General features: G+C 43.0%; 2 protein-coding genes across 3 annotated transcripts; one reads left to right on the forward strand and one right to left on the reverse strand.

The window, feature by feature from the left end:
• sybu (syntabulin (syntaxin-interacting)) lies at positions 1 to 7,853 on the reverse strand. 2 transcript variants are annotated; one of them, XM_046399640.1, is made up of 7 exons: positions 7,815 to 7,853; positions 7,344 to 7,530; positions 6,086 to 6,286; positions 4,579 to 4,678; positions 4,306 to 4,455; positions 2,820 to 2,975; positions 1 to 1,866 (listed from the first exon to the last, which is right to left on the reverse strand). In XM_046399640.1, exons 1-7 carry the CDS (start codon positions 7,836 to 7,838, stop codon positions 666 to 668), a joined length of 2,019 nt encoding a protein of 672 aa, XP_046255596.1. In that variant the 5' UTR covers positions 7,839 to 7,853; the 3' UTR covers positions 1 to 665. The 2 variants fall into 2 exon arrangements, with proteins under 2 accessions (XP_046255596.1, XP_046255595.1); XM_046399639.1 differs by lacking the exons at positions 6,086 to 6,286; positions 7,344 to 7,530; positions 7,815 to 7,853 and adding an exon at positions 5,462 to 5,615.
• A 6,604-nt stretch (positions 7,854 to 14,457) lies between these two features.
• gdf6a (growth differentiation factor 6a) lies at positions 14,458 to 21,907 on the forward strand. The gene is made up of 2 exons (XM_046400609.1): positions 14,458 to 15,018; positions 19,388 to 21,907. Exons 1-2 carry the CDS (start codon positions 14,658 to 14,660, stop codon positions 20,344 to 20,346), a joined length of 1,320 nt encoding a protein of 439 aa, XP_046256565.1. The 5' UTR covers positions 14,458 to 14,657; the 3' UTR covers positions 20,347 to 21,907.
• The last annotated feature ends 5,802 nt before the right edge of the window (positions 21,908 to 27,709 follow it).

Raw genomic sequence — 27,709 nt, forward strand, 5'->3', positions numbered from 1 at the left:
TGAATTTATCATGCTTTAATAATAAAGATACAAGGACATTTGATGTAAACCACCAGTATTGCACATAGCTGAGGCACATAACAAGTGGCAATTGCTTTGAAGCATCAACTTATTTCTATGAACAATACACAGGCTGTACTGAATAAAGCTCTATCCCAGGGAGGGAAAAAAAAATACATACTTCTTCACAAAACAATAACAGTGAACTCACATTAAAGCTTTGGCTGAAGGTTTAAGGTTTCTTTCTGAACAATAACTCAAACCATTAGAATTTTCAGAACCCATCAAACAGAACATTTAATCTTTCACTTCCTAAAAATCTCATACAAACAAACTTTTTTTTTTTTTTTCCCTAAATTCATGGACAACTGGGGACGTAACCGGACAATGATAACACATAACCATCTACCCAGATGATCAGCTTCTACATGTACATGATAAATAAATATATAAATAACCTCTGTTAAAAATAATCCCTTTCATGTCACCATTTTCCTTCAACTTATGGTAACTGCACAGTGCAAAATAACAGTGTTGGAACCAAAATAACTGCATTAATATCATTAAGTGTTTAACAAAAATGCACAAATCTCACAAATACTCTTGAAAAGATGCTTAAGTGCTTTTAGTTCAAGATTAGGCGCGTGCATGCGAGGTGGAAGCCTTTAAACATCCGGCCTGTGAGTGACGTGACGAAGAGAGTGCAATCCCATGATGCAACAGCCCCTAATAAGAGCAGCAATGTTGTACACTGGAGCGCTTCCGTCCACGCCGTGCCTCGAGTACAGCCAGGCTACAGTGGGCAGTACAGGGGCTGCCACTGCAACCAGATCCACCAAGAAGCTGTTGCTCCAGTAATGCTTTCCAACCACATCCAGCTCTGGCGACAGACAAGGTTCCTCCTCACCGACAACAAAGTCCAGCTCCTTCATGAACCTTCGGCTCTCTGCAGGTTCTGAGCAGCACATGCCAGAATCGGTGGAGGTGTCAGGGCTCTCTGGGGGAGCAGGGTTGATCATGCTGGGCGGGGGAGGTGTTGAGTCAGGGAGAGTGGCAATGGTGGAAGTGGAAGTGGGTAGGTTTGTGAGGACCAGAAGACTGCTGGAGTTTGACAGAACTGTGTCCCCTGCTGTTGCCCCATGGAACTTTAGCAGCTGGAGGAGCAGAGCTGGCAGGTCTGGAGACATGGGCATTATGTCGGTCTGGATTCCTTTATCTTCTGCATTCTGCTGGGAAGGTGTGCTTGAAGAGATGATGACAGTGTTGGAACCTGTGTTTGGCAGAGTTGGTGGGGGTTCAGGAGATACATCAATCAACTGTTCCTCTACTGACAGCGCAGAACCCACAGGCCCAGACTCTGTCCCTGCTCTCAGCTTACTGTTAGAGTCTTGACTGAAATCCACCGCAGTGGACATGAGGACCTGCTCTAAAATGTCCTCTCTGTTGGCCATCTCATCATTTGCCAGCAGCCCACTGTCCGCCATCGCCTCTGCCCCTTGTTCTTCCAACTCCATCCCACCATCTTCCTCCCCCACCATCTTCTTCCCACAACTATCGGAGCTGTCACAGATGAAGTCCAAGGTGTTTTCATCTTGGAGATTGGCGCCACTCTGCGCAAGCTCCATACTTTGCAGCAGGGACTCCAACTTCCTGTTTTGGATGTTGATGTCGATGAAATACTTCTGTATTCCCTTATCCTTCTCCATCAGGCTGCTCTTCATTGTTTCGACCACCTGACGCAGCTGCTTGATCTCTTTACGAGCCTCTTTAAGGGACAGCTGAGCCTCCACCCGATGACATTCCTCTTCGATCCAGTCTTCTCTCATTCTGCTGAGCTGCATCTTAAGCTCCTCAATTTCTGTCTCTCTAATAAAAAGGAAGGAAAAACCAGTTACTTCAGCAAAGACATTTTGGAAAATGTGCTTATTCCCTTTCTTGCAAAGTATTAGATGAGGAGATTGATAACACTCGTATGTCTACAGTATATGCTAAATACAAAGCTACAACCAGCTGCTGACTAGCTTAGCATATAAAACAGGCAGTCGGGAAGGAGTGATGCTGCATGGCTGCAGTGAGCACTAAGATTTTGAGAGCTTATGACAAGGAGGTGTTAGATATGAGCCCGTTTAATTTACCTGCTATCCATCCTAGTTCCTGTATTCCTGACTGAACCTCCAAAGCTCACTCCTCAAGTGTAAGGACATCTTGTTCTGGGAGGTGGATTCTATTAATTTTTTAAGTATCCACCTTCTCACTGAATGCTCAGCAAGAAAGCAAATAATTGGGGCAGTCGTGGATCAGCGGTTAGGGTGTCGGACCCGTAACCGGTGGATCGCTGGTTCGATTCCCCGTACCGGTGTCCATGGCTGAGGTGCCCTTGAGCAAGGTACCTAACCCCCACTGCTCCCCGGGCGCTGCACACGGTCACCCACTGCCCCGGGTTTGCTATGTGTTTGTGCAAATCACTTGGGTGGGTTAAATGCAGAGCACAAATTTCGTTGGAGTGAGTTCCCTCCAATGACAAAATATGTCAATTTCATCTTCATCATAATATAATGTACAATATCACACAGATTGATTTACGCAATTCTTTAAATTATACAGTGGCAGCATCATGCTGTTCTTTCTCTTATGCAACAGTCATTTTCAGGGAGTTCACATGCCAGAGGATTTTAATGGTTGAGCAGAGCTGCAGTGTGTTTCATCACAAAAAGGGTTTCATTTTTTCCCCTGATATGAACACTATTATCCTATCTTAGAGCCATGAAAACCTACAGATAGAATCATAGAAGCTACTGTGCTGCTAAACCTAAACAAACCTGTCCCGGACTCTGTTCTCAGACTCCATCAGTTTGGTCTTCAGGTGTCTGATTGCCACTTCCTTCTGCTGTAGGGGGGTGAGATACTGCTCAGGGTTCGGGGGTCTGATGCCATGGTTGTCTCCACAGGAGTGGTAGCGGCCCAGGTTCGCTCTTCTGTTGGCCAGAGAGATGAATGTGTTGGTTAAAAGCCAAATTTACTCACTAGAGCTAACGTTATTCATTGGTTCTCAATTAGACATTTTGAAGCAACAGCAGAAAACAAACCAAGTAGACAGTTAAGAGTAAAATCGCTTCCTGCAGACAAATTTGTCTGAGACTGCCATCAAGGCAGATGCTCTCCGAAGCCTGGAATTACTGTCTGACACAGGATTACTGGTATGTAGACTAGAGGCAAAAAAGTGCTGCTTTATCTAAATACAAGCAACAAAATAAATTAATTAATTAATTAATCAATCTAGGGCTTTATTAGCATTAAAATGTCCTTTGCATGTCCTACAATCAGCGTTTTATCATACTCAAAGGGAATTGATAAAAGGATTTGTATCGTCTGTAAAGGATGAGTGGGCAGATCTGGACAGTGTGCAAATCAGCATGTAAGCCCCTCTCTTGCCCTAACATAATATCCTAGCAACCTGGGATACTTGAGGCTTTGATGCAAGCGCTCTGCATCCAGCCAGAAATAGAAACAGCCCAGCAGAAGGTAGCATGACAGAGGAAAATATGTCACATGACACTCAGAGAGGCAGAGGAAAAGTCTTAAAGTGACAAGCGTGGAGGGTTATAATAAATTTACGGAAGGCTGTGAACATAAGATGAAGAGTGCAGATTCTGCTACTGCATACAAACTAAAAAAACTGTGGGTTTGGTGTTTGTCATTTAAACTGCTGAGAGAGGATTTTGAGGTTAAACCTAATGTAAGGCTTAGCTGGAAGTAAACCTTCCAAGTAATGTAGAGCCTGAAGCACAGACTGATGTGTCAGAAACTCATCCTGGTCCCAAACACCTTTGAACTTCATGCTATTTCATCAGTTTTGCATTACCAAAATCTTAATGACCCTCTTCTCCAAATGAAGGTGCATTTATTCTAATTTAGCTATGAGGCAAGTGCAGTCAACTAAGGTCACTGTCTGGGTACCATATTCAGACATTCGCTATATTAAATCTTCATTAATCCCAACCACAGTCAAATCATGACCGATATAATCCCAGATGGGTGCATGAGAGGAACTGATAAAACAGTCTGAGCTTAATCCAGCCACCCACTCACTCATTCATTGGTATGCTGCACATTGCCTGAGCTACAGTCCAAATCTCTTTGGTCTCCAAAATCTACTTGTTTCTGCCTCGTGCAGGCAAGGTTGGAGATTTGTAATGAATCCAAGTGGAGAATTGTGGAAAGGCTGGACATCACCAGAAGGTTATACAACTGATGAAGAACAAGTCTTCCAGTCTTAACGCATGATAAAAAAGCCATTTTTGGTACCTGGAAGTTGGACTGGAGTTACAGCTGCTGTTGGTCGAGGAGGCAGCCCTGGGAGGAGTCCTGTAGGGAGCGTAGAGCTCTGCATCACGGTTTGCTGAGGGGCTCCCGGCTGGTTTGAATACTGGGAGCGGTCTGATATGGGCGCTGCGACTTGATTAAAGCGTTACAATGGGAGAATGGGAAAAATAGAAAATTTGAACACATAATTAAAAGCCCCATTTTATTTCAGCTAGGACTATCTTAGTAGTGATGAAAAATATATCAATGTCATACTTGCGTGATGGAGCCTTCTTTCCAGCTGAACTGAAAGTGAGGTTCCCCCTGGTCTTTAGGCTGCCTGTGCTGCTGGAGGAGCTGAAGTCTGCCTCACTACCTGTGGGGAGAAGCAGCACTGCTTTGGCATGCTGTCACACTTAAAGCCAGATTATGCAACTTCTGAAAGGTGATATGACACATCTTTTTCTTTGAATGAAAAGATAAAATCATAAAAGACAAGCTCAAGTCAGCACACTCAAGGGTTTTGCTGATAAAACCATTCTTGGTCCTGTATGACTGGATGCTTTGGCAGGCTAATGGTAACAGGTAAGCACCAAAAGTAAAACTAGAACTAAACACATTGTACCCGAGCAGGAAACATGTTTGTTGTTTCATTCTACCTGTGCTCAGTGGCTGCTGCTCAGAAAAAGCTACAATCTCACTTTTTTGTTTGTTTTTGCAAGCCTATCTTTTAAAAGCACCTTAGGATCAAATGTAGAATAAAGCAGGGCTATCATGTTACAGCTTCTGTAAGCAGTACTTCCATTAAGACTCCCTCATGGGGAGGCCGACTGCACATCACAGTTTCAAACAGATTCTCACGTTGCAGCTTGATGGGCTACTCACATACCTACACCCTTCAGACTAACATGTGTTTGAACAGCGCAATACAGATAACAATTTTAACTGGATTAGCAATTCCATTAACAGTCCACAATTATCCAATAACATTCAGTCATTATATGGAGCCCTGATAATCTGCTTTGCTCAAACACTGTATATACATGTCCTTAGCGCAGTACTGAAGCCTGGAACACCATCAATTTAATAGTTTAAGCAGAGAGAAACTGGTTACTCAATATTGTCTTTAAATTATTACAGATTAAATTTAAAATCATACCTGAGTAGCATCTTTTTCCATCAAACAAAACCATATTACTGTGTTCAGTGATGAGTGTGTTATCTGAATTGTTCAAAATTAAGTGATCCTCCACAACTTAGTGATTCAACTGAGGGTCTGAGCACATTCCATGGGTGTAGTAAAATCCTGCTAATCAGCCTAATTGGCTAAGCTCCCAAACCTTTTCCTCAACCAATCAGCTTTCTTCTTCGTCGTGACTCATGATCAAGTAGTTTTTTTTTTCCTGATTTAAAAAAAGTGTGTAAAGAGAGCACAGATTCATAGAGAAGCATAGATGACAATTCACTCAAGTTATTTTCCTTTTAGGTAAGCAGCTGCTCCCCAGACAGTGTTTGTTCCAGTCAACATATGGGGGAATCTGCTCCCTGCTGACATGTGACAAATACACAATTATTGTACTTTGGTCTTTGGGGAATCACTGGCAAGAATCAGCATATATATGCAGTGCTCTGTATATCCATCTGTGCATGTAAAAGAAAAAAAGATCATAACAGGCCAAGCTTGTGGTGAAGTTTTCAGATGCTGTTGATTCTCATTCTGCTCTTTCTGGAAAAAAACAATCTTTTATCATCTTTCTATCTTTATCTCTGTATCCTTCTTTACCTCTGGCTTTCATGGCCGACCTCAGCTCCCTCTTGTGTCTTGGGGCGCTCCGAGGTTCACCGCTCCACTCGGCCATCACCCGCACCCTTTTCACCTTGGTCTTGCGCTCGGGGAGTATCGGCGAGCCATGAGCGCTCTGCTCTGAGCCTGACGGGGTTTTGGAGGGGGACACAGACTGACTAGTGGGGCAGCCGGTGTCATCTATTGTAAACAGGCACATAGACAGTAATAGCCAAGAACAGGCAGTGTTTGGCAGGCAGGGAACACAAGCACGCAGTCAGAGCTCAAGGTTCAGCCTGGGTGTTATCTGACAGACAGCTCAACAGGCTGTCACAATGGCTCGTCACTTTCATGATGTAGTTTACACAGTGTACACACACACACACGCACTCTTACTGAACACACGCACAGACATTCTTTGCCGTGTTGTTTTTGTCTTTCATTTTCCCTAATTTATGTATAAAATATACATGACTAATGTACTAATCCGGCATGTTGTGCTAAAAAAGAAGGTGAAATGCAACCTGAATCAAAGTAATGAACCCAAAGTTGGAGGAATGTAAGTTTCTCAAGCGTTGTACTTGTGCACAGTTTTGAGCTACCTTTACTTGATTATTTCCTTTCTTTGTTTCCTTATGCTTATACTCTATCACGATTCAGAGGGAATTATTATACTTCTTACTCTATTACATTTATTTGATTGCTTGAATCACTTTGTAGATTAACATTCTGCATATCCCCAACACTACAAAATCTCCATCTCAACAAATCATATATAATGCCATTGTGGTGAAATAAGTTTATTAGTTTTGAGTTTTACTGATTTTCCAGAACATCTTTCTTGATTTTAAAACACAGACCACTTATATAATAATCATATGTTCATCAGTTAAAATAAGCTCCACCTTGACCAGCTGGCATTAAAATGCTGTCCACATGTTAATGCATAGGTGATAAAATGTTTAAAAGTATGATTCTGTGTAATGGGTACTTTGGGTATTCTTAAATATTGCTGCACTTTTACTTAAGTAGGACTTTTACTTGTAATGTAGGTTTTTTTCTTACTGCAGTACTGATACTTTTCATAAGTAAAACACATCTGGCACCACTGCTTTCATCACACATGAAGTAAGGATTTTATGTTTATTCAACCAACCAAGAGTACTGGATGCTATTTTGTGCCTCTTGGTCTAGAAATGGTGTATCTGAGGCTCAGTTATGAATCCAGCTGTCCTCAGACTGGAGCTGACCCTCTTACCAGAACAAAAGCTGTTGGTGCTGATGGTCCTTTTGGAGTGGTCAGAGCTGAGGTCACACTCCTTCCCCTCCTCCTCTGAAAAGGGAGAATCAGACAGAGGCGAGCCTTTGTCTTTTGGTCGGAAGGGATGGAGGACCAACCGTGGGATGCGGCTACGGGGGCTTCCTTTCTCCGGTGACTTCTTTTCCTAATGAAAGCAAAATCTGTCAGAGCTGCAGGCAGGAATGTAGCCGAACACCCTAAATCCATGCAGCTTCTTTTTCAGGATGGCGATATGTTTAAATCTATAAAAGACCGAAGTCTGTTTATAATGTTGGTTGTTGTCCTTAGCATAATAACTGTCAAGTCACATATGTGCCTTCATTTTCTTTACTGCACTGCTTCCAGAAAAGCTACTTCTTTTTGGAAAGGACTGATTCCGCATGCAGAAGACTGTTGGCTGTGGAAATGAACGAATGAATGAAGACTCACCTCATATTCTTGGAAGGGTCCCATTGTGCTTCACGTAGCGTTTTCTCCTGATGAGTCGAGAAGGGGAGATAAATCAGGTGAGTCATGTTTTCATTTGGACTGTGTGTATGTGGCAGCGTTTGGAGGTGGCGCTCAGCCCCAAACAAGGGCCCTCTGTCTGAACCCTGTTACGCCACTAAATCCCAGCCTCCACCACACACATACACACACATTCTGCCTGGTACAGACGGCACAACAAGATCAGAGCTAACCATTACTGCCACAAACTTAATTTATGACCTTATGAAACTAATTTAACAGGTCACACATAAATACATAAAGTATTTAACAACTAAATAATTCTGCAGTAATAAACAAGTCTGTACAAAATTTAACGGAAATCGATTAAGAACTCTGTGTTATATGTTGTTGAATAAGTTGTTGGTGAGTAAGTGGCTATATGGCAAAAATTAGAATCTAATCTAGTCTAATCTATCCACAAGGCACCTTGAATCAGACCCAGATTTCATGGCAATCCACTCAAACGTTGTTGAGAAATTCATTTAAGTCACAAATGTCAGTCATATGGTGATTGCTCATCGACATACTCAACACGTCTATTGGTGTGTGAGAGTATGTGGATGAAACAGCGTGAAGTGTTTTGGATAGAAAAGGCAATATTTCTCCTGATGAGCGGGTTGACTTCTTGCACATAACTCAACCATCAGTTGTCTGTAAATGTGCTGTAAACGACTTTGAGTAGTCAGTAGACTAGAACTTGACTTTAGGATTCATCCTCTTGGGACCATGAATAAGACAGTCGGAACTGAAGTCGGGGACAAACATTTCCCATAGAGCCATGTCACCATCATGACTAAAAATGGTAAAAGAGATACCAGAAGAAAAAACAATATGAGACAAACAGATTTAAAACAACTGGAACAACTCATCTGCTTGAGATTTCAAAAGAGCAGAGAGTGTTCAGAGTCTACACAGATACAGCTCTAAAGAAGAAAGGCTGGTGTTGTTCTTAATATATTCTTGCTTTTGTCAGTCATCCTGGATAATCATATGAAGCACAGTAAAAGATAAAAGGTGTCCAACTTCAGGATATCATTTTGATAAGCAAAACTGCTCTAACTCTTATCACTTCTTTAAAAACCTGGGCACCAAGTTAGAAACTGTTATCTCACACTGAATTTGTTCATTTTGTACATGCACATTTAAACAAGGAGGAAACATATTTAATTGATGCTTTAAAGCTAAATAATGCAGAATTTCTCTCATGCTTGAATGAACTTTATACAATCACTTCACTTCCTCTCGTCTGTGGATTTCCTCTCAGAGTTGCTGCCTAAGGGGGTCAGTTACGTAAGTGCATACATGATTTTCCTTTTTTTTGCACAGGGAATGACGTTATTGACCCCAAGGTCTGTGTGTGCTGCTGTCGCATCAGTGAATACGAACCTGTCCTCCCTCGCTTCATCCAGATGTTAACTTTATTTAAACATTTTGGCTGAAAATTAGTCTTGCCTTGATTATCTGACTTTCCCAAACAATCCTCCGTCAATAATGGAATGATATCGCCAATGGATGACCTAATATGAGCCACGTTCCCTGAATGAGCTCAGACTTGTGCAAAAATCCTCTTTCTCCAAACCACAGAGGCCTAAAGAGGATTGCAAAAATAGACCAGAGAGTCATGGGAATCAAAATCCACCTCCTTTTTTCATCAGACTCAAAAATAGATTTGTGCTCTGGGTGGCCTTCACTACCTTGCCTATGGTTTCACTTTCATTTTCAGGTATCCAGCGTACTATCGTACTGTAGCAGCGCACAGCAGGATCGTGTTATGAGCACCAAGCAGGGCAGAGCAACCAGAGCCGTGCCCTCGCAACAGTCTGAGCAACAGAGGGAAAAACAGTACACGAATGACTCCAGCTAGATGGGACCAATTATGTGCAAATGTACACAGAGTGTTCTCTTCTGCTGCTCATCCTGCTATGCCTTTTCTTCGCTGAGGGAACATGGAGAGCGTGCCGAGGTGATTCAGCTGCACAGTGGTTTTCTCAGAATGAATGAACAGTCTGTCCTTGAGTCTGTATGTGTGAGCTTAGCTTTTGTATATACTTAAATACTACTGACTTACATTTATGATATATTTTGAGTTATAATGACTATTTTCCTTTTTTTTGAAACAGATTTTCTTAGGAAGAATGCAATAGTTCTTTTTTTAAAATCTAAGATAAAGAAAACAAACTAGTAGTGAAGACTACAAGGATATAAGGTGATGAACCCAGAATGACTGTGTACAATAGTCAAGTGCTACAAAAGAAATAAGAACTGAGTCGGGGAGAAATAATTCAATAAAACAGGGTGTGGTTGAGAGAAGAGGGGAGCGTGAAGGTTTTTGGCTCAGAGCGTGACTTCTCTAAGCTGATGCCACCACAAGCAGCCAAAGGAAAGGAACGCAGCAGCGCGGCAACATTGCAATATGAAGAATAAAGAGTCAGAGATCAGCTGAAACATTCAAACACTGCGACACTATTTCCCTTTGCTAATGACCTTCCAGCGGCTCGTAAACCTGAAACCCTGTGAGGTGTTTGGACACAGACGCCTGCCCATGCAAGCCGTGACTACCTGTCCTTTCATCTTAACTGCCATGACATTTTGTGTGCTTCCATTGTGTTTGCACTTGTTACTGTCCTGAATCAGCCACTGTAAACATTTCAGTCCTCTGCTTGACTCCAGGCAATAATGATTGGCTACCTGCTGAGCAATAGGCTAAGCATTATCTAAGCTGCAAACACAGGATTTTCAGCTCTCTTAAGCATGACCAGCAGCCAAACTAGCTATGTAAGTAACACACAATCACTCCAAAAACTCCTCCATGCATAAGACTGCCCTCATTTGGGATGTAGATATCCTGATAAAGGATGAAAGCTGTCAGTAGGATGCTGTAAATGTGTTCATGACTGGTAAACAAGTCTTTAAGCCTCCAGTGAAGCCACTTCCCTTATCCAGATGGTCTAACACAGCATGGAGTGGGCGTGAGTTATAAATTCCCTTAATCCATCCCTGTCTGTGTGCTCTCTCATGTGGATCATATGATGTTGTATTTTTCCAATCTGACATGAACCCCACAATGCACTCAGTCTGTTAGTCCGTTTGTTGCGTCGATTGTTAATTAAGTGTTAAGTCTGTGTCACTTCAGTGATGAAGATATTTAATGCTCTTCTGCGATTTTAACAGACTGTAAAGTACGGTTTTGAAAGATGTGAACTTAGCTGAGTATCTGTGGCCAAACATTTTTCAAATCAGGAAATAACTGCACTCTGAAAATGTACAGATATTAATACCTCCTGTGGAGCATGTCATGCATAACACCAAGCCTTAAACAGACTCTGCATGATGTCATTACTGAGTAGTCATTCCAGGAAGCATAAAGCATAGTGAAACCAGCAACAATATTCAGAAAATGTGATACAGAATATGTTTGGTGGACTCACAGCACATAGAAAATCACAGCTGACTGCCCTCATATAATCATTTTCTGTATTACAGAAGCATATGGATCCACACTGAACCTTTGCGTGCTAAAACCCTTTAAAACGTAATATCAGCCATGAAACAGAACCACAGCCCCCCATGTGTTCACATGCTTACAGCAACCCCCCCTCCTCCCTTGTTTTCCACATCTCACTTCAAAGCCAATGTCACTGTTTTAAAAGGCTTATGAGATTTTCTTGTCAACGACAGCATCTTCTCCCACACTGTCTTCACATGTCTTGTTTTACATTTTTTTTTCATGTTCTATTCAGCGAAGCGGTTTGGTTTTGTTTTGTTTTGTTTCATCTGGCGCCCCCCCTCAGCAGCTGAGGATGTTTTCCCCTCAGCCTGTAGAATAAAGACTGGTAAGGTACGACATCAGACGTGGTGAAACTCCAACTTGAGACCTCCGCCTAGAACCACCTTCAGCACCTCATGCGAACATGTGGAAGCGTTGACAAAAGGGTGGCTCCTGAACTTGTAAACAGCTCTTCCTCAGCACCACCTGCTCTCCTCCTGTCAATAGTTTCTGTTCCGGTATTTCCAAGCTAATGGTGACAATGGATCGGTTTGAAACGAGTTTTCATGAGAGGAAAAGAAATGAAATTCTTACCTGCGTGTGTGATGGCGGTTCCTGTCAGATGGATGCGCGTCAGTGGGTGAAGCACAAAGGCTCGTGCCGCTGCTGGTGCTCCGGCGGTGGCAGCCTCCGCTCTGCTGTTTGGATGTCGGGCGGAGGAGAGCTGTGCGCAGACTGAGGACGCACACGATTGGACAAGAACCGAGACCACTGACGGTGCACGCACAATATGACCGCCATCCCAAGTGTGTTACATAACAAATGAGGAATTACTTAACCACTGACTCCCCTCCATCATATAGAACTATAAGCTGCAGGCAGGCGGGCATGCAGATATGGGCTGACCATGTACATTTAATGCGTGTTGTCCCTGTATTTCACTTTAGAGGGCCATTTTAATGCCTCGATGCGTTGTTTATAAGTGAATAAAAACATATATTGTGAGATCCCAGGTGCTCATCACCAAAATTACCTTCATAATTTAGAATATTTATCCAGAATCTGAAACACTGGCTTCCCCTGTGGTGTTTCGCTGTTCTTGCATGGATTCGTGGAATATGGTCTCGTGTTGTTGACTGACTCACATTACGACGACGCCAGCTAAACTCCAGAGCGTGACACAGAGGCCTGGCACAGGGTCAACACACGCAGGAGGTCTGGGTGTACAGTGATATGCAGCATGCTGACTTCCTCTCAGTGTAAGAGCATGTTTGCTCTCCATGGTGCTGAAATCAGGGAGGTAGGCGCGGATCCTGTCCCACTTTACATCCGTTTCTATACACATTGTGTCAGGTAGTAACGTCAAAAAGCTTGCCTGATCAACTGCGCCATTGACTCGAGGGCGGACATTAGTGCAGACAGTCACTGGAGTCCAGAGAAGTCCAATGTCTTTGTGTATGTCTGTGAGCTGACCCGTATGCTGCATGTTGACGTTGTGCCTTGTCTCAGACCGGGTGGCACTGAGCCAAACGTGAGCATGTGTCCGAACAGCTGCACTTTGTCTTCTCTTCACTGAGGCCCTCTGCTGGAACAACAGGATGGCATGAACATCCCCATCACTGGGACAAGTTCACAAGCTCCTGTCACGTAACTCCAAACCTGCATATGAATGTATTTAGAGCTCAGTACAAAGAGGCTCAGTTAGGCTTAAAGCGAGGGACACAGCAGCCCCATAACGACTGAAGTCATTCCGTCGTTCGCTCTGGATGCAATTCAACTGTCAAATGCTTTTTGGTCTTTGCACAGTGATGTGCATTAATGTGCCTTGTTTCAGCCCGTATTGAAAGAAATGTGACATGCTGCCCCTCATGTTTTTCTACAATACAAGATCAGATAAAATAATATGAACACATGACAAAGGCCTTTAATGTGGTATGTGGAACAATATTTATTCGACATGACAAAGTTATTTACTTTAAAAAGTAAATGTGGAAATCTCATCTTACTTACCTACCAAAGAAAATATGACACAGCTTGAAAGTGAGATGACATTTGTTCACTGTCATCCAGACACAGCCCTGATGATGCATTCAGGTAGCAACGACATAACATTTTCTATAACGATTTTCTATTTGGTTTTTATTTTGAAATGTTGCAGTGCTGTAAAACAAAAAGTGGATGTTTAAATGCAAGTGTGAAAGCTGCAGGAATATTTGCTGGGCAGTATTTATGCAGTATTGCAGCGTTTGTTTTCATTTCTGTAGGCTTGTATTATATATGGCAGACACCGAGTTGTAATAAATAATAATGACCACTAGAGGTCACTGGTGTTATTTAAACTGCAGGCGATGCATTGAGGCTGAATGTTTTGGGTTTGCTGTGATCACATCTTGAGGTTTTACATTTAAATGCAGAGACCATGTTTCTGTTGATTATCCCCTCTTCAAATGCTCAACACTAAATCATACACCGGAAATTTCATCAGACTTTTTATATTATCTATTTAATAACATTTTAAATATCTCAATAGATAAGCTGTGACCTGACAAAATTCAAAATTCACCAAGTTTCTGTCTGCCTTTCTTTCTTTCTTTTTATTTTAAACACCTCTGCTTTATGAGCAGCCCGTGCGTGCTGTGTCTTCATACTATCTGTGTGTAAAATCTAATCTAATCTAACCTGATCTGACGTGTCCTTGGAAGCTTTGAGGTCCTCAAGAGTTTGTGATAAGGAGGACTATAACTGCTCTTCTGGAAACTATTTGGACCTACATCCACTGTAGTTAACTTCTACAAACTTGGTATTGACGGAAGTCGCTCTGTGCTGTTCAGATATTTGTTTATAGCAATAAATAATGACGAGCAAAAGGTTAATTTCATTGTAATTTGATAAACTAATTAAAATATTTTAAAAAAATGGACTGCATAAACTGGTCAGCAGTTGGCTGCTTTGCCACCAACCCAAACTTTCCCACATGGACGGTCGTGTGCGTATCTTGTGGCGGTCCACTGGCTCTATAGTGCGCGTCCGTTTGGAGGTCTGTGACATGAAATTGTTTGGGAAGCCCTGAGCTGAGCGACCATGTGGGCGTGTTTCTCTCGGCCCAACAGCCTCCGCTCTTGTGTGGAGTCCAGAGCGCAAAACGCACTTCTTCTGGAGCGACTGGAGAGCGCAAAAGTAGCAGCTCTCCGACCCTGACGCGCACACCGTCTCCGACTTCGGCGGCCACCCCGAATTCAACTTCACTGAGCGGGAAAAAAAGAGTTTCTTAAAATCTCCCGGCGGCTCCTCCAGCCATGGACGCATCTCGACTCGTTACGCTTTATCTGGGCCTGCTCCTTGTTTTCCTTGGGAATATACCGTGTTTCCAGTCTGCTGCAATCATCTCTCCCTCTGCGCCGAGGAGAAACAGAGGAGCCAGGATCTCCCATCAGGACGGACAAAGGTCATCCAAATTCCTAAAAGACATTTTCGCGTCTTCGCATCCTGTCGTGGGCCATCACAAAGAAGACCTAAAGGACGCTATTGTGCCGCATGAATACATGCTCTCTATATACAGGACATACTCGGCTGCAGAGAAGCTCGGACTAAACGCGAGTTTTTTCCGCTCTTCTAAATCTGCCAACACCATAACAAGTTTTGTGGACAGAGGAACAGGTTGGTTTCAGCCCGCTGCCAGCTCCTTCAGCTCAGTCTTGCATAATTCTGTGGCACAGTATTTTCCTCAGCTGACTGGTCTAATATCCTCCTCTTGTATAGTTATTAATAAAATGTGGCTAAAAACTACAGGAAAACCAGCTCGCAGCGGCAACTTTTACGCACGTTTAAAACGAGACAAAATGGTGTGCAAACGGACTTTTGCGCGCACAAAATATCAATAATGATAAGATTAAGAACAAGAACAGAAAAGTGTTAAAAACCACAGGATACTATGTTGTTCCTGAGCAGTTTCGTGGTTGTATTCGGATTTATTTGACTCACAGCCGGCGAAACATGTAAGCTTTTCCGAGTATTAAATTATATTACACTTAAATTAACCTCTGGGTTACACGACAGTAAAACACTAATTAAGGCGCTCTCTAAATGAAGGCTGTAAATCAGTGTCAGCGCAGGCTGCAAGCTGCTCCCAACCTCCACGTGAATACAGACACAACTTTTTTTCACCTAAATAAGAGAACTCAGTTATTGATTCATTTTAGGTAAGTTCATCTCAAACTCAAACTCAAATTATATGAAATAAGCCCGAACATTTAAAATTCAAGTTTAACCCTCTCAAAATCCGGCGCATGTTAAAAAGTTCAATCTGTTGCCATCATGGTGCCCAGTCAGGCCCACTTATGCTGACAAAGGGAGCTGGGGGCCATGACAGAGCGGGTCGGTGTGAGAAGCAGGTGTTTGGGTCAGTTAACATGTGTAACCAAGTGATTTGACGAGCCTGCGCGGACAAACACAATCTGATAAACACAAACACATCCAGCACACACAAGGGGGCATAAGCCGAGTTAATCTTTGCAGGAGAAATAAAAGCTATCTTTGTTTGCGTCCTCTCCTGCCCGAAACAGTCCGAGCCTCAGCTCTCAGACGCAGACTGCGCGCTGCAAAAAATATCCATCGTTACGAGTTATTATGTCCGGAGAGACGGCTGCTTCACTCACGTTCTTATCTACCTGCTTGGTAAGACGCAGCTGCAATTATTCCCACTGCACATCCACTTTTTTCAAGACTTTCAGTGAAATCAAACCGTAATCCAAGGTTTTCCTAAAAAAGAACCTCAGCTCAAAGGGGGAAAAGCAGCCCTCTCTCACACAGCTACTCGTTTTCAGACAAAAGAGGACGTTTTAAGAATGAATTTAAAGCCAAAAGGGCTCGTCCGTGTGGCCATTTCTTGCAGCGTGAGCCGATTTGATAGGAAAAACGCCTCACTTTCTCCTGTGATTTTGATCTGATGTGTCACTGGCTCTGACCCCGAGCTGGACCCTCTGAGAGCTGCTTGGCATCGAACGGCTGATTGGAGTATTTGAACTCGGTGATCTAATTGAGTGTTCATGTCATAACATATCAAACACTGTCTATTCTCCCATAATGACCCAGCCCGGCCACGATGGGCACATCACCAAAAAACGACGAGGGGGGAAAAAAAATGAAAGAACACTTCCTCCGCTATGAAGTGGCTCGTATTTCTTTTTTTTTTCTTTTTTCTTTTGACTGCAGAACCTCCCTTTGCGACCGCCACTTTAATTACGGTAAATTATTTTTCTTTCCGTTCTTTCAGCTCAAGCGCCTTTTGGTTTCTTTTGGGATTCGTCCCAGCGTCCCCCAAGTGTTGCACTGCATTAACCTGCAGAGTGCACCTCAGCTGAGAGTTATTCAAAGCTTCTCCATCAGGAACTGAAACACACACGGGGGCACCTTTTGACACGTAAAGTAACAGGTTTTTGCGTCTTTCAGGCATTATTCATGCATGTAGGGGCCGGTTTTACTGAGTGCACCTATGATCTACGGCTGCTTTGCTTTTCACACTTTTGTAGGTAAATGAAATTTGCTTATAAAACCAGGCAGGGTGTTTCCTGGAGGTCAGAAAAGGCAAGATCAGAAAAGAATAACCCGAATTTGAAAATTACTTTTGGCACTTGGGGTAACTCATTAAAGCGCAGATGGTGCAGGCCGACCGCCTCTCTCTCTCTCTCTCTCTCTCTCTCTCTCTCTCTCCAGACAGAGGCATGGATGATAAAAAACATGTTTTGCATTTCTTCAAATACAAGCAACAAGGTCAAACAAAAGTGCACTTGAAGTCGTTTTAAGCAAGCAGTAAAATCCACCGCATTCTCCCCGAATTATCCACCGTCAGGCTTCTAACGCGTAATGGAAAAAATGCCTCTTTACATAATAATGAAATTAAGAAAACTTTGTACATTTTTTCAATTGTCAACATGAATATCTCTCAATAGCTCCAACAGCCTTTTCGGTCAGTCAGTCAGTCAGTCAGTCCGTGCAGGCGCTTTTTAAGGGGAATGTTGTCGTTGGCAGGATGGGATGAAATATAAGAGGGGAAGTGCTTTAATGAGGAAGCTGGGAATTCAGAACTGTTAATTATTTGGTGAACTTGTATTCGATTTGTTTGAGGTCTTATAAAAAAAAAAGAATCTTAATGCAGACCATACGCGCAAAGTTACTGAAACGAGCACAAGGTTTCAATCTGCTTTTACTGTTTGACTCTGCAGGGCTCACGGAGGGAAACTGACAACCACATTCAAATATCTCTTTAGAGCAAACTTTTACAAATTATATCACAGGGGTGTTTAGATGCAGGCGTGTCACTTTTATTTTATATTTCTAAAGCAAGTTCACATATTAATGGAGACAATCGACCGAGGCAACGTGCTTTCATTTATTTATTTATTTTTTAAATCACAAAACATTCATCTCAACAAGCAATTCAATTCCGAATTTTTCTTTTCAAACAGATGGATTTTTTTGATATTCAATAGAAAGTTGTTGTTCACCTATCCCAACTAAAATGGACGTTTTTCAAAATCAATTTGCCTGAATTTAATGTCTTATTCTTAATAAATTCTGCCTCCGGATTCCACATGTAGTCAAAGCACTGAAAGCAGCAGCAGGAAAAGCGTCCAAAACAAAAAAGAGAAAATCACCAAACTGTGTTTTAACGACATTAATCGGCCTTTATTTGTTGTTTGCGTTCAGTTTTTCAGAAGAAGAAAAAGATCTAAAAGGAAACAGTAGAAAAGAACTTGTTACAGTGGATTTTCTCTGGAGTGAAACCAGGAAACTGCTCATTGTATCCATACTGTAATATGCTGTGAGCTGACAGTTTGATATACATGATAACACATGCTAAACATAAATCACTTTGATCCAAAATCTATTTAAAACAACGGGGGGAAGAGGCTGGACTCGTCGTTTGATAGATGCAGACCTTTAATGTGTTTAGAAACGCCTTTTCATGCATTGTTATCTTCTCGTCTCATTGGTTCGCCTTGATGCAATATTTGGAGGCCTCCTGGGTCTCCAGCAGGGAATAATGCATTAATTGTGTATTGTTCAGCTGAGTGTACAGTATGTCGTCTTTGGTCCGTTGTGTCTGACAGCAGCCAGGGGCTTTCACATCACTAGGCCCCTTGTTTTTTTTTTCTTTCTTTGCTTTATAACCCTGCAAGAGTTCTCAAAACAGCAACCTAATCACATTTCTGATGTTCTGACTGCTGCTTTGATTTAAGAGCTTACGAGACTGAAAAAGACGGAAAAGTTTACTTCCACTCTGTCAGGGAGCTGGAAATGAATAATTTTTCTGTCATCAAGTGAAATGAAAGCAGAACTATTTTCATTAAAACATGGTGGCTTTGATTAAATCTGGCATTACATTTTCACCAGTTTGGATTGGATTATTCTCACTGCAACATCAAAAACCAATTTTTGTCCTGTGGTTGAATAGCGGATAAATACATTATGTATTGATTTTTTTTCCTTTTTTTTTTTAAGATTGGAATCGTTGTGTGCTTTGCGTTACATGACTTCTACATGGTAATGTGCAACATATTCGCATGAAATGAAATTAAGAAACTTGAACAGCCACAACTTTAGGGCGGAAGCCTTAAAGCAGGCTTTCTAAACTTAACCTACACACATCCTTTAGCATTCAGCATTCAAAGACGTACAATATTTTATTACAAAGAGAAAACAACTGAATCCAATCAAACTGAATCAACTGAATCAAATCAAAGTAAATGAGAGAAGAATGGCTTTATAAGTATAACATAGTCGAGCACTGACTGGATGACCAGCAAAGCTTTTTTTCCAATAATAGACGTGGTGTTAACTGGGAGATTTTTTTCCAAACTGAGGACTTGTCAGCTGTAGTTTGTTTCAGACATTTGAAAAACAAGAGAGAGAGAGAGAGAAGGCCTCTGTGGGAGAATGTGAGTCCCCCTCCCTCCCTTTATCCCTCTGAACACTGTACACCCTAAGTGAATCTGACTGCAATTATTTTCTTCTTTTATCCTTGCAGACGATCTTTTGCACTCTCCTCTGCGAAGACAAAAGTATCTGTTTGATGTCTCAACCCTTTCAGACAAAGAGGAGCTGGTCGGGGCGGAATTAAGGATATTTAGGAGAGCGCCCGGGGATTTGCAGACTTCCCTGCAGACGACGGGTCTGTACGACATCCAGGTCTACCCCTGCCGCTCGGACAGACTGTTGGACTCCAGGTCTCTGGACCCGTTAGACTCCACCAAGGCAGGCTGGGAGGTTTTGGACGTGTGGGAAATGTTTAAAGCACACCAGCACCACTATCATCACCCCTACAATCATCAACACTACCAGCACGGGAACCAGCAGCTCTGCTTCCAGCTCCGCGTCACTCTCGGCAAATCAGACACCGAGGTGGACCTGAGGCAGCTGGGGCTGGACAGGAGCGGCCGGCCCCAGCGGGAGAAGGCCATCCTGGTGGCCTACACCCGCTCCAAGAAGAGGGAGAACCTGTTCAACGAGATGAAGGAGAAGATCAAGTCGAGGAGGTCGGTAGGCGAGAGGGAGGAGGCGGCTGCGGAAGAGGGGGTCTCTCTGAAGGGGGTTAAAGGAGAAGGGCCCCGGCGGCGGCGGAGGACCGCGCTGAGCAACCGACACGGGAAGAGGCATGGGAAGAAATCCAAATCCAGGTGCAGCAAGAAGGCGCTGCATGTGAATTTCAAAGAGCTGGGCTGGGACGACTGGATCATCGCGCCCCTGGATTACGAGGCTTACCACTGCGAGGGGGTGTGTGACTTTCCCCTGAGGTCGCACCTCGAGCCGACCAACCACGCCATCATACAGACGCTCATGAACTCCATGGATCCCAACAGCACGCCTCCCAGCTGCTGCGTCCCCACCAAACTCAGCCCCATCAGCATCCTGTACATAGACTCAGGCAATAACGTGGTGTACAAACAGTACGAGGACATGGTGGTGGAGCAGTGTGGGTGCAGGTAGCGGTCCTTATTCATAACAAAGCTTCGAAAGACAGAAAAATCAAACATTAGTATCGATGGGTCCCAGGTTGAAGATAAAAAGTCCTTATGTCCGAAATGCTTTGACGCATGACGCGCCTTATTCAAAAGGGATGCACGCAAAGGCAAAACCTGCTATTTATTCAGACTCAGTCCAGACACAGTAGTTCACACTCTCTGCCTTAACGTGTTAAGCTTTCACTTCCATCCGTGCAACAAGTTATCACTGATCAAACAGGCTTTTGTTTCCCAGAGAGTGAGACGTGTCCATGTGGCATAAAGAATGGGTACAAGGCGAGATGGGAGCCTATTGAGTGCGACTGTGCACCTGTTCGTGCCGAGGCCAGAGGACAGTGGGCTTTGCCTGTCAGCGCTTTGTTGCAGCTCTGCCGTGTGATCCTGCCAGCCAGGCCGGACTCTTTTGGGTATGTGCACCCAGGCCGTAATTGTCACTGTCCAGCTGGAGTCATTACAGGCCCGAGCAAGTGCCTGTTTGTCAAAAAGGGGTGAATGTCTAATCTACCACAGACACACACACACACACACACATACACACAGACTGGTCTGAAGAGAGGAGATAAGAGGGTGGTGGTATTGCCTTCAAGAGATTTTTGCCTGACTGGAGACCAGTTGAGCGGCGCTGGGAGAGGCGTCGTGCGCCTTTGTGGACAGAAAAGGACACAAAATCAGACTTGTGCCTGACTGGGGCCCTGTTGTAAAAAAAGAAAAAAAAAAGAAAAAAAAGAAAAAAAAAAGGAAAAAAGCACACATAACTGAAGCGAACCCTTTGCTCAGAAGTCTGCATCTTTAAGAAATGCACTTCCACAACTGACTGCGCCAAGGACGTGCGGTCAGCCAGAGAGTATGTCTTCTCTGATGACAAAAATATAAGAAAAAAAAAGACTCGCAAACGAGACGATATTTAAATGCACATTAGCTTTGAATGCACTGCTGTTCATTATTATTTTGAGCTGTAAATATTTGTACAGATGAGAACTTTACAAAGTGCAACGAATGAAGAAATGAGAAAACGGCATTTCTTTGTAAATATACTAAATGCACTCAAATCGGTATAATTTCTATTCTATAATTATTTTATTATTTGTGATGTACAGAGTTTCATGATAATCATATATTTCTTACATTGATAAGAGTAATTTAATGTGTATTCGATATTTTTTGCAGAGGGTGGAAAATACCATTATTAATGTCTACCTCATAATTGCATATAGGATCTGAGTTTTGAGGTGCATTCAGTTAGAGTGTAAAGAGCTTTTACAATGATATATAAGATCATTTATATACATATATTACTGGATAATATTCCACACCATTACTGTACAAATAAAATTCCAAACAAAGTCTGCTACTTCTGATGATTAATGCAACCTTTTTTGCCTTCATTTCTTTTATTTGAAGTGTTTCAAAGAGTCTGACTTCCCTAAATGAAAATATATTCTTAAATTACACTAACAATTTAAAACACAAGGTTTAAGATCATACTGAATGACATTTTAAGGAAAGATAAGAAAGAAATCCTGCATTGTGGCAATTCTGGACTCTTCCATGTAGTCATATAAACGTTTTAAGTTCAAGTCTTATTCTGTTTTTTTTTTTCCAAATCACATCAACACTAGAAGTCCCCATGAGGATGTGTAATGTGTAGAGTGCATATGGAGTACATATACCTTCAGGTATGCTAGCTAATCTATTCTTCCCCTTTGTAAACAGTCTCTCATCATAGACAACAAATGTCATTATTCAGGCCCTGGCTGGCTCAGGATTGCACCACAAAAGGCATATAACCATATGGTGACCATCCAAGTAGAAGGAAATCCACTGACTGACTGTCACTGATATGGCACTGAATGTACAAACTCCAGCTATTTCCCAATGAATTAGCCCGCCTGGGTCAAGTTTACTTAACACTTTAATGTTTCCCAATCTCTGCATGAAAAAGTTTGAAAGAAGGGATTGCTTCCATATAGGCTATCGACCTTGGCCTGGAAACAATTAGGAAATTGCTTTGAAATGTTATATGTTGTCCAGGCTCTTGTACAGTATCATGTCACTCCCCACATGTTTGCTAGGGGGAAACAGAGGATGCTAAGTGCACTCTTTAGCGGTCGCTGCAAATGACTGACACAACACAACATTCCCCTGAGTATAACCAAATGGCCCTCCGGGCTATAAGTCTAGAACTCCATCACCGGGGTGCTACCATGAGCCATGCTGCTCACAAGTTCACTGTGGGAGATACTGTGCACCACCATGAGTCTTTGCAGCCGATTCTGGATTAGAATGTTGCACAATCAAGTTTAAATTTTTAAGCAACTTCATGGTAACTTGTGGGATAAACTTTGACTTTTTGATTTATATTTATTTGACAAGTTCTCTGGTCTGGTGGGCACTGGCCTGGAGGTGAGACTGAATGTTAAGGGAACAGTTAAATGGTGATGAAAGGGAAAGGAATGCTTTGTTTACCCGCTTCAATCCCTCACTCTCAAGTTAAATGTTCCTATAAAGTTCTTCATCACAACTGACTTATTGTCCCTGCACTGAACACTGAGGCAGAGAGAGCAAAAAAAGTTATGTTTATTTGAAACTGGGTTCTAATATATTAGTCTAAGCAAACTGAAATCTGCGAAGAGAGGGGTCCTTTTCATCAGAAACACAAATAGTCTTGACACCCCACATCTGTGTGTGGAGGCTCCTCTTCAGACATCACTAAGGCTGCATAACTGAAGATCTACTAGGTGTTGCTCTGAGTGGAAAGCCCGGGAGCCTCTCCAAGAAGACAAGAAAAAGAAAAAAAAAAAAAACAACAAAACGTCTTGGCTCATATGGAGACATAAATGTTCTGCATGCTTAACCTCCCCGTTATCAGTTATGTCCTCATCAGTGACAGGAAAGGCATAAATCATCCCAATCTTTCAGACAGCAAGGACCTCTAAGCAAGCAGAAATTTGTTTAACAGGCATTAAGCAGCATTGGAAAATTTATTGTGAGGACTTAGCTCTTGTGCTTTGATTTGCTCAATGGATACAATTTCAATGAAGAGAAGGGAAGAGAAAAACGAGCTCTGAAGCTGCCAAGGTCTGACTTTTAACTGCTACTGATAAAATCCAGGAATAATTTATTTATTTTTCAGCTACTCTTTCGCTCCTCACAGTATTTGTTTTATTGTTGCCTCTAGAGGGGTCCCTCCTTCTCTGGTTTCTTCTAGTTCCCAGCATTATGGTTTGCAGATACCATAGTTCCTTGACACCTTTCTTCAGCCAAGAACACAGGCAAGGTGGTGTTTGTCTGCACTAAACAGATACAGAATAAAATATGCTGACAAACTTACCCTTCTACAGCCGTATGCGCACAGCATTACAGAATGTGTCTCTCTGTTTGTATTTTTGTGTGTTTGTGTCAGTCTGCATGAGTGGACAGAAGGGCTACAGCATACACAGATGGACAGATGAGTGGTGCAGGGGAGCAGCAGATGCCTGAGGTGACCCCTACTGCCGCCTTTCATTGAACCACTGGCTTCAACACAAAGGCAGGGGCGGCCCCAAACATTAAATACACTTGCCTGTGCCTTAATGCCAGAGGTCACTACTGTTTTTCTCCTCCTGCTGTCCATTTTTCAAAAAACTTTTTTAACTTAAAGATGTGTTTTGTTAAAATTTGATGTCATTTGCTGCACGAGAACCAAAACTGTAAAAATGTGTTGTTTAACAGAGGAGTGGTTGGTTGAATTTGGCAGGTGCTGTTTAAGTGGAGACAGATAATAAACCCTGGACAGAGCAGCCACAGTGTAACAAAAGACTAGGGTGTTCGAACGGGGCATCTGCCCGTCTCTCCTCTGTAGTCCTGCAGAAAGCCATCCCTCCCTCCTGTCAGACCATACGGTGACAGGAAGAGAGCAGACACCTCCACCTCACCACAGATAACCTGCTAATTGCATTAAACTCACTCCCAACTGGGCTTTTGAAATGTGAGGATGAAGCTAATGTGATTGATTTCAGCAGCAGCAGAAGCTTTACTTTTCACATGCATTTTTAAATCTGGGAAAAATCTTTGCATTCAGTGCATTTGCGAAGTCAGGAAAGGGCAAAAACTGAAGTAAAATTGATAGATCTGCTTGGGGTACCTGTCCAGAGAAGCCCGCTTTTGTTCTGTTTATTTTCCAAAGGAATGTCTGAGGGTGCCCTTTCACCCCTCCTCATCCATTTACTGCCCCTGGTCTATGTTACAGATGGTGACCTGGGTCCTCACCATCCCCAATTGACAAGAACACCTTCTGATTCTCCAGCAAATCTCTGCAAAAAGAAGGCTTGCCTTTTTGTATGCTCGCAGTTCATCTTTTTTTGTGTCTCTGTGTGTTAGTGTGAGGGTCTGAATGAGCTTGAGCCAAAAGTAAATTTACTCAGTTAACTCTGACAATGCTTATGTTTGGGAGCAAGGCAAGGACATGACCTCCCTACCAATTCACATCCGCAGAGGCTTGTGGAGGGGAGAGGGAGGGTCATTGACCAACCAGGGCCAGACAATGGCATTCACTGGTGTGAACACTTAGTCCATGCACAAATTAGACCAACCAAAATGAGTGCTCTGATTTGCAATGTCAAAGGAAAAGGCAGAATTAATAAGTAAAGCAGCACCAGAGTACCACAGAATAGCCTTTGTGACTTAAAAGTAACAGAACACCCAAAATCTCAGTTGACAATGCCATTCTTTTTCTCCTGAACTATCCTCGATCAATGCACATTAGCTTTCTCGGCCAGATACGTAAAACATACCCAAATTTAAAGAAGGACCTGGGTGGTAAAAAGAGGCTTTGGTTCTGAATTGTAAAACGAGACATATAAGCAAACAAACATGGGTCAGGGGCAATGAGGCAGCAAGACAAGGATCTGACTTTGGGGGGGGTGATGGTGGGGTGGAGTTTGGTGGGGTGCAGGAGGACTTGATGGACAACTCCACAAGTCGGCAGAGGCAGAGCTTTCACTTAAAAATGGTGCCTGGCCTATCTCAAAAGGTCAGAGCCCAGAACACTAACACACTACATTAATCATGAGAGGCTGCAGCTTACCTGTCTAGCGTTTCAGCCGTGCCGTACAGTTAACCTCAATTATACTTGATTACGAGGTGTGGAAGACACCGGGCTCAGGCTGGGCCATGCAAAAGATCAGGCATCAATAATGCAATTTCAGATTAAATGTGCCTGTCTGTCACTGTACATGATCGACAGGGTGTTTTTTTTGTAGAACAGGGTCAATGAACAGGTAAACATGGAGGTCTATCCAATATTGTTCACTCTGTGCATCTTGTAAGATCTTTACTTCTTAGCTGGAATGAAACACCAGCATATGCATATACATACGTATGAATATGAGATATCAACACATACACCAGAATGTTATGTGGTGTACCAAAGAGTGCTAAAGGCTTCATGCTGTCCCAGCCCCCCTCTTAGTAATTGCCCCATTATGTGTTGGTGGTGGATGGAGCCATTACAGATGTTTTATGACGGGGCCATTTTCATTTTGTCTTCCCAAGGAGGGACAGATTTATGGTGCAAGGCAGTCTTCCATTCTGGGGTAAAAAAAAATAAAACAAAAAAAACTCATCTCAGCATTTCCTAATGCACACACATACGCACAATTGCATGTTTGTTTGTGTTTACACACACTGAAACAGGATTGCATATGAATTTACTGCTTTATCTTTTATACGACTGTCACAACTGAGAGCCTGACGTGCCCTTCATTCGCCCAGCTCACTGCAGCGCCCACGGCTGTGAGCGAGGCTGTTGGCAGCAGCCTGTGAGATGAATAAATGTTTGATGGCCCCGTGGAACAAGGCACGCTTCCAGGATGGTCGTCAGTCTGTTCCCCAGTGGGGGGAGTCCCTGGTCTGCAGGGAAGCTGCAGGCCTCGAGTAAAACCAAGTCTGACACTTTCTCACCAAATGTTATCCTACTAAAAGGAACCATCATAAAGAGCAAAGTAAACACCAGTTAGCTTTTCAGAATTAATATCTTTTAGCTTGCAGTGAAGTGTTTGAAGTGCTGAGGACTCTTTGGCTGTGTGGTTTCTTTCCAGAGGCTGTTTTGGTGTGGTTCCCCAGAGTTCTCGTTTGGAAATCAAATCTTTAGCTGTGTAGCATTTATGCCAAGTAAAATATTGGTCATAAATTGGTGCCTGAATAGGCAGTCTAATTACAGGGCTGTGGTCTGAAAATTTACCCTGCAACTCATGGCTACAATTATTAAGGTTAACAATAGGGACACTGGGGTAGAGATTGCAAAGCTTCAAAGAGATCAACTTATTGTATGACTCATTTAATCGGCACAGGGAGACATTCGGAAACTGGAGTAGGGCCCTGTCTGTGTCAGAAATGGTTTTCCTTTTGTGCGCTAAAGTTGTCAGGTACAAGTCTTCTAACAAACAAGGTCAGCAGAGGAACACTCATTATTAATCATTTGCCAGAGTAGCACAAAGAGAGCTAAAGAGACTAGATAGCCCAGAGGACCCAGGGGTTTGTGACTGAAACACTGCCTCATCATGTTACACACACTGTGATATTTCTGACACCTCCTACCTGCCCATCCACGATTGATTTTGTCATTGTGATGGACACCTCAGACAAGATGCCCTTGTCTTCTCATTCCTGAATTTGTCACCATTTGACTTTTACTGAAAATCCCACGGCTGTGGCTCCAAACATCAATTTTCTACTGCAGCTGTTTGAACTACATCAGGAAATCCGACCTGGGTAGAAATCTCAGTGCATGGATGTGGAGTTGAGTGAATGATATATGGCTGACCATGTCCGAGGTTAGTTTCTGTCAATTCTCTCAAATACCGCTCTTTATTCACTACAACATAAATTCTCCTGCTCTGGCATGAGGAATGGAGTGAGGTTTGTTTGACCAGATGTAACTTTATCAGGGACTCTCTCTCCCCTGCTATTCTTGCGTCTCTCACATCTCTTAGCTCAGGCACAAAAAAGTGAGCTCTCACACAATATTTCTGTTTGCCGTAGTCTGACCTCTTTGTGAACTGCGGTAAAGTGAAAGGCACTTTCAGCCGAGGGGAATCGGATGGCAGTAACCATATGCCTTTCAACTGATACAAAGGTGGGAAAGGGGGAGGCCAGGGGTGTGTGTGTGTGTGTGTTGGGTGGGGGGTTGCATGCTAGGGTGAAAAGGAAAGTGCCGTGCTGCATCTTTTTGTGTTGGTAAAGTGGTGGCGGTTTAGGGTTGGGGGAATTCGGGGGAGGAGAAGGGGTGGTGGTGGTGGTGGTGGTGTTGGCTGGATGTGGTGCTGAACTCAAGGCAACGTCCGGCTGAC

The sequence above is a fragment of the Scatophagus argus genome, chromosome 9, assembly GCF_020382885.2.
Source record: "Scatophagus argus isolate fScaArg1 chromosome 9, fScaArg1.pri, whole genome shotgun sequence".
In the NCBI taxonomy this organism is placed as follows: Eukaryota; Metazoa; Chordata; class Actinopteri; family Scatophagidae; genus Scatophagus; species Scatophagus argus.

Excerpts from the sequence above, each read along its gene's own strand:
- sybu (XM_046399640.1), bottom strand. The coding sequence starts at position 7,838 with ATGGGACCCTTCCAAGAATATGAG. Across the intron at positions 6,287-7,343 it reads CACCAACAGCTTTTGTTCTG|ATGACACCGGCTGCCCCACT; the intron begins GTAAGAGGGTCA and ends TGTTTACAATAG. Across the intron at positions 4,456-4,578 it reads AAGAAGGCTCCATCACGCAA|TCGCAGCGCCCATATCAGAC; the intron begins GTATGACATTGA and ends GCTTTAATCAAG.
- gdf6a (XM_046400609.1), top strand. The coding sequence starts at position 14,658 with ATGGACGCATCTCGACTCGTTACGCTTTATCTGGGCCTGCTCCTTGTT. Across the intron at positions 15,019-19,387 it reads TTTTGTGGACAGAGGAACAG|ACGATCTTTTGCACTCTCCT; the intron begins GTTGGTTTCAGC and ends TTATCCTTGCAG.